This window comes from Xenopus laevis, chromosome 8L (assembly GCF_017654675.1).
Source record: "Xenopus laevis strain J_2021 chromosome 8L, Xenopus_laevis_v10.1, whole genome shotgun sequence".
In the NCBI taxonomy this organism is placed as follows: domain Eukaryota; kingdom Metazoa; phylum Chordata; class Amphibia; order Anura; family Pipidae; genus Xenopus; species Xenopus laevis.
Genome location: NC_054385.1, coordinates 20,862,646 through 20,873,990, shown reverse-complemented (window position 1 = coordinate 20,873,990; position 11,345 = coordinate 20,862,646). Strand labels below are relative to the sequence as shown.

The 11,345-nt window shown below is 37.4% G+C and overlaps 1 protein-coding gene across 2 annotated transcripts in view; it reads right to left on the bottom strand.

The window, feature by feature from the left end:
- Nucleotides 1–4,883: 4,883 nt before the first annotated feature.
- mrrf.L (mitochondrial ribosome recycling factor L homeolog) overlaps nt 4,884–11,345 on the bottom strand; it is a 12,683-nt gene continuing 6,221 nt past the window's right edge. For both annotated transcript variants that reach the window (XM_018229597.2, XM_041572506.1), the window contains exons 5-7: nt 9,969–10,060; nt 6,478–6,637; nt 4,884–5,065 (exon numbers count right to left, since the gene is read on the bottom strand). In XM_018229597.2, coding sequence (XP_018085086.1) covers nt 4,988–5,065; nt 6,478–6,637; nt 9,969–10,060 — 330 coding nt within the window. In that variant the 3' untranslated portion in view covers nt 4,884–4,987. The remainder of the gene's footprint in view (nt 5,066–6,477; nt 6,638–9,968; nt 10,061–11,345) is intronic.

The following is an 11,345-nucleotide window of genomic DNA, read 5'->3' as shown; positions in this document are numbered from 1 at the left end:
TATTTAATTGTTGTGAATATTAGGAAGGTCTTTCTGAGTAGGGCACAGAACAGGAAGGTATGACAGGCCAGAGGCTGGTGAGCTGGTATTCCAGGAGGGGAGAGTAAGCAGGGCTTAGTGTGAAGCCTGGTATATTTGTGGAAGCCACCCTGTATGTTGAGAACCCCAGAGTGGTGAAAAGTTTTGAATGCGTGCTGTGAAAACGCTAATGAACTTGGTTCCTGTCACTTTTTGTTGGGAAGAGTTTGCAAAATAAACTTGTGCTTTTTCCTGAAGACACACTGTCCCTGTTTTTATGCTCCCAATTCTACTATTACCTGCCTACCATAGCTAATTCCCCCAAATTTACATGTACAGGCAGACAGTGCCAGCCCAGACCTGCTCCCTGGAGAGGCTGATCAGTTGCGCCGCTGTGTCTCTTGCGCAGGCACATTGCACCACATCTCTTGTGAATGCTCTGCGTCTTTCACACATGTGCGCGCCCAAGTTTGGTGGTCGGCAGGGGGCCCCCAGGGACTGCCAGGATGGCCATTCATTTTGCAGCCCTAGCGGGACCTCAGTGCTCCAGTCTGGCCCTGCAGCAGTCAGCTTGTCACAACAGGTATGGGATCCATTATCCAGAAAGCTCCAAATTACGAACTCCATTAGACTCCATTATACCCAAATAATCCAATTTTTTGGAAAAATGTTTTCTCTGTAATAATAAAACAGGATCTTGTACTTGATCCAGACTAAGATATAATTAATCCTTATTGGAGGCGAAACCAGCCTATTGGGGTTATTTGATTTTCTAGTAGAAGGTATGAAGATCCAAGTTACAGAAAGGTCTGTTATCTGGAAAACCCCAGGTCCAGAGCATTCTGGATAACAGGCCCCATACCGGTTTAATTTTGTTTGTGAGAAGTAGGCACATTTAGGTCCAGGCCTATTCAAACATGTGGTCATTGAATCAGGCAAATACTTTTATGACAAAAAGCATGCAAATAATTTCTGGTGTCAAATCAGGAATCTCCTCTTCTTCTGCAGCTTCCATTATTTTTTCTCACCTATCTCTGCAGTCGCTACAAAGCAAGCGACAACGTATATTACATATTCAACATTAATCAAGTTGGAAATATTAAAGACAAAAGGAAAATGGTTGCATTTTTTTATCCTTCCATCTATGCTTATTAAAAAAAAAAAACAAATAGCCTAATAATGGATTTGGCAAAAGATGAAACGATCCTCTACAATTATTTTACATTATATTTGTAAAATCTTATATTTTAATATTTTAAAACATACCCCTACATACTCATTGCTCATAAGATATTCTTTGCTTGCTTCTATATGTTCTTGTGTTCCCTCATTTACATTTGTATTGTGCCATTGCCAGGATGAGTGCTAAGGTCAATTGGATCTCAAGAAAAGAATGTGAAAATGTATGCAAAAGTGTTGATTGCATTTGTATGTAATGAAATGAATCAATATTCATCAGAGTATAGAATATATTCTTCAAGGGAAAGCTGAAGGACATAAGAATTGCTGGAAACCCATAATAAGCTTCTGTCGTGATTAAAAAAAACACTTGAGCTTTCTGAAAATGGCAGCAGAAAAGATGTCTAATCAGCTGTGAATGTGGGAGGCAAAAATTAGAATGACATTTTGCTAAAAAGATTTAAAAAAAACACTGTAAACTTTGACATGCAATATCTGATCAATGTTGCAGAATAAAGAACTAGGCACTAGAACCTTACTAAAGCAATTCAATCACCCCCATATACCTTAACCACAATTCTGGAATTATATTATTTTTAATATATACTGTAATTTAAAGACAAGCATTTTATTTGTACTAAATGATTATTATTTTCAATGTAAAACATATATAAAAAGTGTATCAGTCCTGTGGCAATTTAGATACAAGGGGTACTTAGCCCTATGTCTGATTTGACTTTTTGTGCCAAACAGGTGGACAAACAGCTGTGCAATACTGCCAGCATAATAAAGGCATAAGTGATTCATGTGATATAGCTTTTTATGCAAAAATAGCCAAGACAAGTGGAAGGAAAACTGTGCAATACTGTCAGCATAATGAAGGCACATTCAATCCTAATATAGCCTGGAATGACTTTAAGGCAGATGAAAGAGGCACATACTATTTAAATGTATACAAAGATGTCATATTCTAAGGCAGGGGTGGGTAGTCAAGGTGGAAGGCCACCAGTTGACGATACATTGAAGGATTATCAAAGAGATTTCCGGTTGATTAGGCATGTATGCATTCACAAATGGAGCTAACCATTTTATACATTTTTGTTAAAGACCATCAAATCAATTTCTTCCTGATGTTCAGGAATTTCCCCTGTTTACCAGTTATGTCAATTACGTGTTCTATATATATATATATATATATATATATATATATATATATATATATATATATATATATATATATATATATATATATAAATTGCACAGACAGCCCAAGTTTTCCAAGTACTCAAAGTAAAAGCTAAAGAAACACCTTATCATTTCCTTATATCCGGATTAATTACAGGTACACACATTTTCACACCAAAATATATAAATGTTCACCAATGCACTCCATTAATTTTCAAAAGTTTAATTACACTTTGTTTATTCGTACGTTTTTATACAATGCAATATAAAATGCAATAAACAAAAGACACTGTACCCCACCCAAACCTGTTTTAGGAACTATCGTGGGGGAGTTTGAACTGAGATCATACAGGAAAATTGGAGGGATCATCAGTTTGTTGGATGGACAAATTTTTTCGCCTTGTTTCGCCGCGGAAATGACGCCCATAGACATGTATGGCATTGTGCATCAAAACATTTTCGCCGCACGGGAAAATTTTTTGATGCCCATAGACTTTAATGGGTGTTGATTGGACACTAGGGGGCACATTTACTAAGGGTCGAATATCGAGGGTTAATTAACCCTCGATATTCGACCATCAAAGTAAAATCCTTCGACTTAGAATATCGTAGTCGAAGGATTTACCACAAATACTTTTCAAAATCGTTTGATCGAACAATTAAATCCTTCGAATCGAACGATTCAAAGGATTTTAATCCATTGATCGAAGGATTTTCCTTCGATCAGAAAAAGCTTAGAAACCTTATGGGGAAGGTCCCCATAGGCTAACATTGGTGCTCGGTAGGTTTAAACTGGCGAAGTAGGTAGTCAAAGTTTTTTTTAAAGAGACAGTACTTCGACTATCGAATGGTCGAATAGTCAAACGATTTTTAGTTCGAATCGTTCGATTCAAAGTCGTAGTGAAGTAGCCTATTCGATGGTCGAAGTACCCAAAAAAAAACTTTGAAATTCGAAACACTTTTGGTTATTGGTATTTGAGTACTTGAGATCAGAAACATATCATGCAATAAAAAGTAGCAGCACAGCTCTGTAGTTTATGTAGCTCCCGTCATCCTTTTTATGTTGACACATTTTCACCAATTACCTTGGCTGCCAGATCTGCTTATGGGAAGGACACAGTGGGCTTTATAAGCGTTATAGTTTACAGCAACACATTACAAATTGACAATCTTCTCTTAAACCATAGACTGGGCATTTGTAATTACCTGTTTAAAATGGGCTCTATGAAAGATGTCCTTTCCATAATTTAGAGCTTTCTGGACATCTCCTAATAAGAGATCCATTCCTGTATAATATATGTAATGTTTAGAGAAACAAACCATTAATAAAGGTTGGAACTAGATTTTTGGTCATAAAATCATTGACACTTTTCTGTACAAATTGATGAAATCTTCCCTGAATATCTAGGGAAATAATGGTCAGCCCAGCAAAAACCTCCTGGGGAGAACACTGCAAGGAGAGGTGGCAGCTACATTTTACATGTGGCTGCTGTATCTTGGAAGCTTTACAACATTCATAAACTTTGCTTAATCTAACACATTCATTAAAAAAATCTTGCTTTGGTACTTTGGTTGCCTTTTTAAGAGGAAGGGCATTGAATTGGATATAGTGAAGTGTTTCTTCTTATATGTTTATCTTATTATATGAATAAAATAAAAAAAAATTTTTTTTCCCAAGTCCCTTGAAACCCCAGAACAATGACACATACAGAATCTTTAGGGTAATTCTGTGAAACTACAACTTTATTGATGATAAAAAATGATAGGACCATAATTGGGTTTCCCCAACGTAAAAGGGCAATATTTATTTAAATATATAGACCAGTTTGGTAAGATTTTTTAATATGCCACTTAATATGATATAAACTATCTGCTGCTTAAGTATTCATTTTTTGGGGTATAGTTTTCCTTTAAATATATATTGATCTGCATTCTATGCATGTCATGTTATCTTACCAAGGAAGGGCTAAAAAAATACTGCATAAGGATATTTAGCTTTGGGGGACAGCCTAGAAGGCATGGATGTACACTGTCCAAGGTCACCTGTACCTTTGACAAAATGGCTCAAGCATAAGGTACATCATATCCTAACCTAAAGCTTTATGTGGCTTAGTTGTGCATTACGATAATTTGGTGAACAGCCACTTTAAATTAACTTTTAGTATGAATAGATGTTGCTATTGAGACATAAATACCAAACTGGAGAGCTAAATAACTGGGAAAAGAACATAAAAAAATAAAACCAATTGCAAAGTTCCTAGAAATAGTGTATTTATTATTTATTTATAACATTAGTTATTTAAAGGTGAACCACCCCTTTAAAATATTTAGACCATCACCCTGTGTCTACAACAGAAATTAACACCTAACTACCAGATGACAAATATAAAAATACCCAATGATATATCAAACCATGACATTGGTTTGACATTGTACTGTGCACATGAAATTAATTCACTCTTAAATTCACAATTTTACTAAATGAGCCTTGAAAACTGAGGTTTCACTGTGAAACATATTTTTATTGCAAAATAGCATAGCTTACATGTGCTTAGATGTAAAAGTCAAGCAAATGTGAAATAACTTGATTCTGAGTGTTAATATCTTAAGCCAAAAGTTCTTTTGTCTTGGCGGTCAGTTGTTTGTCTAGTTCAGTTGCTACGTCATCTGCCATTTGTTGTATCTAGAAGACATAAAGGTATATGTTATAAAATACATTATAATGGATAAGTTATATATCGTGCAATAAGTTTATGAAAGAGCTTAACATAGAGCAAATTACTGTGTAAAGTGAAACTGTAAACTGAAGTTCCCCTGATTGAAGAATGTCTCCATTTATTTTATACATTATTTCATTGGTATAAGAAGATACTGTGTCCTTTCGAGGCTTTAAAGGGGAACTAAAATCTAAAATAGAATAATGCTAGAAATGCTGTATTGTGTACAGTAACAGAAACATGAACTTACTGCACCAGAAGCCTAATAAAATAAATAATTTATGCAGTTGGCTGCGGGGGGGGTCACCATATTGTAACTAAGTTAAACCATTTTTGCAAGACCATGTACATGCTCAGTGTGGTCTGGGCTGCTGTTGGGAGGCTAAGCTTTAGGTATAGTCATAAATTTTCAAAACAGCACAAGTCAAATAATTTCTGATATATAAGCCGATATGGCAAGGCTGATTAATAATCAGAATATGCAGACTGCACTGGGCATGTGGTTTCGAATCTCTACATGGTTGCGCCACTGCTCTACAGGGAAACAAAAAAAGCTGCTCCCCCCTGCCATTTGAAAGTATGATCGTTTCCCTGCAGAGCTAGGGACCATCTGAAGTTTCCTATCCGCAGCAGTCCTATCCGCAGCAGTCAGAGCAGCAAATGTTGCAGCCTTTTGAAGTCTTTGCAGAATTGTAAGCTTACTGCAGCCAGTTAAATATGTCAGAGCCCACTCATATGCAGAAATATAAATAAATTATGCAGAGAAGAAGGGCCTCACTTGCAAATCTGAATGCAGATCTGAATACAGTGTGCAAAGTGCAAAAAAAAGGATTTTTTTTGCATTCAGCAGTGCCGCAGGCTTCTGTGCCCTGTTTTGGAGTGCTGAAATCTGCAGCCTTTAGATTCAGCAGTGCATTTTGACAGTGCAGGATCCAAGAGATTCAGCCAGAGGAGGCATGTAGGCATCCCCTTGCCCACCCACTACCCTCCCTAACCTATGTGCAATTTGCATGTTCAAGGTAGGGAGTGGCAGGAGGTGCAGCCTGCAATGGGACCCTGAGTTTAAGGACAGGGCTGAGCTACACCTACTGATGCTACTTTCTACACCCAGATCCAGTGCAGAGATCTAAAACCCTCTGTAAGTGAGCATCAAGAGCCGCAATCCTGTGCCCCTTAGAGCCCCAGGAGTAGTAAGTGACCCCTGGTGCGTTTGTGCATACCATACTTTTGTACTTTACTATTTACTAAAAACAAATATAAACTTTACAAATAGGAATTATTTCCTTGAAAAGCAGTAGGTATTCAAATAAAACAATTAAATGCAAACAGAATATATAAATGGGCAATCCAATGACTACCAATAATATATTTATATTACCTGCTTTTCCAGCAGTTTTACTGTGTCTAACGACACTCCCTCCTTGCATTTTTTAACTTCGTGTACTGCCCCTGTGCGGACCTTGCGCAGGGAGTCCTTAGCCTTGTTGGTGAATTGTTTTGCAAGTTTTGTTAAATTTTCTCTGTGTTCCCTCGTTACCCTGTAAATGGTGGTGAAGGTTAACACTGTTATGTTAGTGTTATGGAGTATACTGTACATACAATGCTCTTGCCCATGCAACTAGTGGCAAAATTCTAAAAACTGTATAGGAAAAATTGGGAGCCTTCCCTGATACAATTACACATTTTAACTGGGCTTAGAATAGTTTAGAACCTTATCTTCAAAGGCAGTCAAAGGCCTGTTAGTTAAGGGCAGTAGCCGACAGGGATAAAAATGCACGACTGCGGGCAACAAATCTCCTGAAAATGCATCTCCATTGGAAATAACTGAAATCACCTGCGGTAAAACCAATGCATTGTTTCTTTCTTCCAAAATATATAGATGCCTATTTGTTTCACCTTAAAGCAGAAGTAAACCCTTGCTACTAAAATCCCCTACCCTACATAGACCCCCCTCCTTCCTCCCCCCAGCCTAGGTACTGCCTTTGCTAAATGCCCCTAACTCAGGCATGTCCAAAGTCAGGCCCGGGGCCAATTGTGGCCTGTTTTCAAATTTACACTGGCCCCCAGCCTCTGTCATGAAATTAATGATAATGTGGCCGCGTAGCCGTAATATTTGGGCACATTAGTGAAATGATCTGCCACTTGGTCTATACTGCTGCCTGTGTGCTGTGTGCAATAGACACGTACTAGAACGGAGTGACGTGCCAATCTCGCATATTTCTTTAGGGCTGAAGTTGCAAAAGACGTACTGATTTTCCAGTACAGTAAACTAAAGATGTGTGCGAGAGCGGCGCGTCACTACGTACCAGTACGTGTCTATTGCTAACACCTTCAGCACACAGGCAGCAGTATAGACCGAGTGCCAGATCATTTCAATAATGACTAATGTGCCCAAATATTACTGCTACGATTCCTTTTAATGAGGCGCGCAGAAAAAGTCCAAACAGACTCCACTTCCTAAACGTTGTATACGCGTCCATCTCCAGAAGTAAATGATCCTGATCGCAAGCTAGTTACCTTGGAATGGATGTCAGGCTGAATGGTCGGCTCCCACACATTTTCACCTCACCAAATCTGGCCCTTGTTGCAAAAAGTTTGGACACCCATGCCCTAACTTTTTACTTAACCCTCGGTGCAAATTCAGGGCATGAGTTTATGGCAGCCATCTTCTTCTCTTCTGTAATCTTTGTGAAGTGCTGTATTGGAGCATGCTCAGTTGGAGCAATTTTCTGTTTTGCAAAAACTGCGCATGCGCCGAAAGTCACGGAAGTTGCCGAAGCACTGGAAGAAGACCCAAAGATTACTGAAACGGCTGAAGATGGCGCCCGTGAACTCCCCTGGAAAGAATCTACATTGAGGGGTAAGTAAAGAGCTAGGGGCATTTAGCAAAGGTAGCGCCTAGGCTGGGGGGAGCAGGGAGGGGGGTCTATGTAGGGTAGGGGGTAGGGGATTTTAGTAGCAAGGGTTTGGTTCTCCTTTAAGTAGGCCATTCTATCTATCCTCCTTTAAGTAGGACCTATCTATACACTAAATATAAACTATATATAGAACTTACAGGATGCTGTGTGTACCAGCCTTGCACAAAGCTCTGCATCACAGGTCAGGTGATACATATCACGGATGATGTCTATCGTAGCTAATAACAGATGGATGATGCCTGTGCAGCACAGTGGGTTGAGGTGTTGTATATTAAGTGGCTTGCCAAAGCCACTATATAATTAAAAGGTGTCTCTCCAGTCTGTACTGTAAATAGGCAATTATTAAACAATACAGTATATACACTTTAATCAGTATGTGCAGAACTGTGCACCTAGAAGTATATTGAAAAAGTGTTCAGACAAGAGAATATTTACATTCATTTACTATTGGAGTTTAGATTATTGGTTTTGGTTCTATTTGATTGCCTTTAATAATAGGATAGTTTTTTCAAAAACATGGATTTATGCTTAGTTAACATCAAGTACTAATTCTAACTTGTTTGTTAATTTATAGTAAGATGCTGGTATGTTACAATATTATTGTAAAATGCTGTGTATAAGCAGTGCAAAAAAACGAAATACATTTATAGACAGAGATAAAGCATATGTCAAAACTATAGGAAACAGCACAGTAGATGGCCTGCTTGCATTTCATAAGTCTCTCTCATTGATTTGGTATAACATTGCTGATACCAACATGCTTGAGGCCTAAAATTGCCACAAGAGTTTTTAAGAGGCAATGTGCCCAATCATAGCTGTTCTTATTGTCATTCACTCCAGTTGAGAGGTGCAGTGACAGGTGGATTTTAATCAAATACATTGTGTCAGTTACCACTCCATGCCACCCAGGTTGCATCTAAAGTAAAAAGCAATAAAATATACATACAGACAGCTATAGTGTGGTCTCAACAGATCCCCTACAGGCCAGATGGTCAGACATTATATTTAAAATTGGCCAAACTGTCCAACCAAATCTGGGCATGTTAAGAATTTATATTCAATTAGCAGACATAACTCTAGATTGAGCAATATTTTTTTTGAAGGCTTAATGCAAGGAATGCAGAAATATTTATTTGTGTATTCAGTTTTATTGATCAAGAAATATTATCACATCAAAAGAATGTATCGTTTTACACAGTATTATTTGTACATATATCAAATTCATTGATTCACAAACATTGTCAATGTTTACATTTCCATTATCATTATACATCCTTAGTAATCGTCACACTTAAATTAACTTAACTGAACTTAATTAACTGTTACTGCCTTGCTTTCATCTTATTTGGTAAGGTATAGTTGTATATAACCTATTTCTTTTCTCTTTCCTTTTCTTAGATTTAGCTGGATGAATAACTCGAGTAAGATATTCATTATAAGTAAGTTATAAATTAACATAGTATTGTCATTTCTTGAAACCAAATATAGTCACATTTTTAGGGTGTTGTCCAGCTATAATCAGTGGGGTCTCTCTACATATTGGTTATTATGCTGGATAGATATTCTTTCCAGGGTAGCCATACAGTGGCATATGATTCATATTTATTGTTTAAATACGCCATTAGTTCTTCCATTAAATATATGTAATTTACAATTTGGAACCATTTATCTTTGTTTGGGATATTTTTGCTTCTCCAGAGTAGTGGATTTTGAGCTTTAGCTGCAATCAGCAATTGTAAAAGTAAATCTTTTTTCACACAATCAGTTCATGCATAATTATGGAATAATAGAACTGTTAAGGAATTGACTTGTATTTGTTCTCCCATTATTTTACTTCTGTGACATTTGTCCAGTAGGTTTGTAACATGGGGCTAAGTAATGTTCTAAGGTCCCCGTATCCATTTGGAATGCAGAATTATTATATAGTTTTGGAAAGGGTTTAAATACTTACTGAGGAACTGGAACCCTGATAATTGTTCCATCAAGTTCGGGGTTTAAGTTCATGTGGCTCTCTCTTAATGCATTCACAGCTGCTACTGCACTCTAGAATAAAAGATCAAGAACAAGTTTAATTTGTTTTTCAATACAGGCAACAATTAAAATAATCAGCAGTGCTACACCCAAAAATGACTTATTTGCCTCTGCATGCCAGTTACAGTGTTCACCGGGGGAAAAATGAAAACACGCCCATATACATCTGACTCCAATTTTCTGCAAAAGGAATGTAAATGCTAATTTATAAACCCCAGAGGCACTAATGCACACCATTAGTACTCGCTTACAGAACACTTGCACCACAGTAAAAATATGGCACTGCAGAGAGCAATATCAAGGTGTGAAGCAAAGCCATGTCCTTACTTTAACTCTAAATGGCCTGCAAGGTAGGGGGCTGGCGCCTATGTGACCCCTCCATCTGTCCCTCACGGACTACCGCAGTCAGTGCTGTATTAGTAAAGGGAGACACAGGTCTCTGCTCTCAAAGCAGGCCTCCGCAAAATACAGAGGCCTGTGGCTATTTGCACATTGCACCACACAGTGTGCAAAATGCCAAAAAAAATGGCCAACTTGGAATACAACTCCCAAAACCAATCATTAGTTTAAACAAAATGTATGTTTAAAAAAAAAAAAAAAAACTATTCAGGGTTGTATGTATGTGAACCACAAGTATGCTGGAGGAGCCACCCTAGGCACCAGCTTATGGGTGCTTATATAAAAAGCATGGTCCCCGACTAACTACACTGTTCTGTAAATTTTGTTTGATATGATCTTTCTTTCATAAAATTATGAATTACTATGATGAATTATTCTCAAAATGTTATTTTTGAATATGGAGTGTCCTGGGTGCTACTTTACAAATACAAATTTGCAGTACTTGACTTTATTTATAGCATATTATTTGTTTTTGTTAAAGGAAGAGTAGCGCTACAAATGATTAATTAAAAAATCCAGGGGGTCGAAGAAATTTTTAAAGAAACAGTGCTTCGATTATCGAATAGTCAAATGATTTTTAGTTCGAATCGTTCGATTCGAAGGTCGTAGTCGAAGGTCGAAGTAGCCCATTCGATGGTCGAAGTAGCCATATTCAACCATTCGAAATTCAAACTTTTTTTCCTCTATTCCTTCACTCGAACTTGAAGTGAATGGGCCCCTTAGAGTTTTAGAGGAATAAAAAAAAAATACAAATTTATAGAGAAACATTTTGATTTGTGAAAAAAATAGAAATTCGTGTGCCTTAGTGACTTTAAATATAATTGTTCCTTTAACTATAACTATTCCATCTCCCATTAACATAGCAGTCTTAAAACATACCTTCCTTTTAGCAGCTACA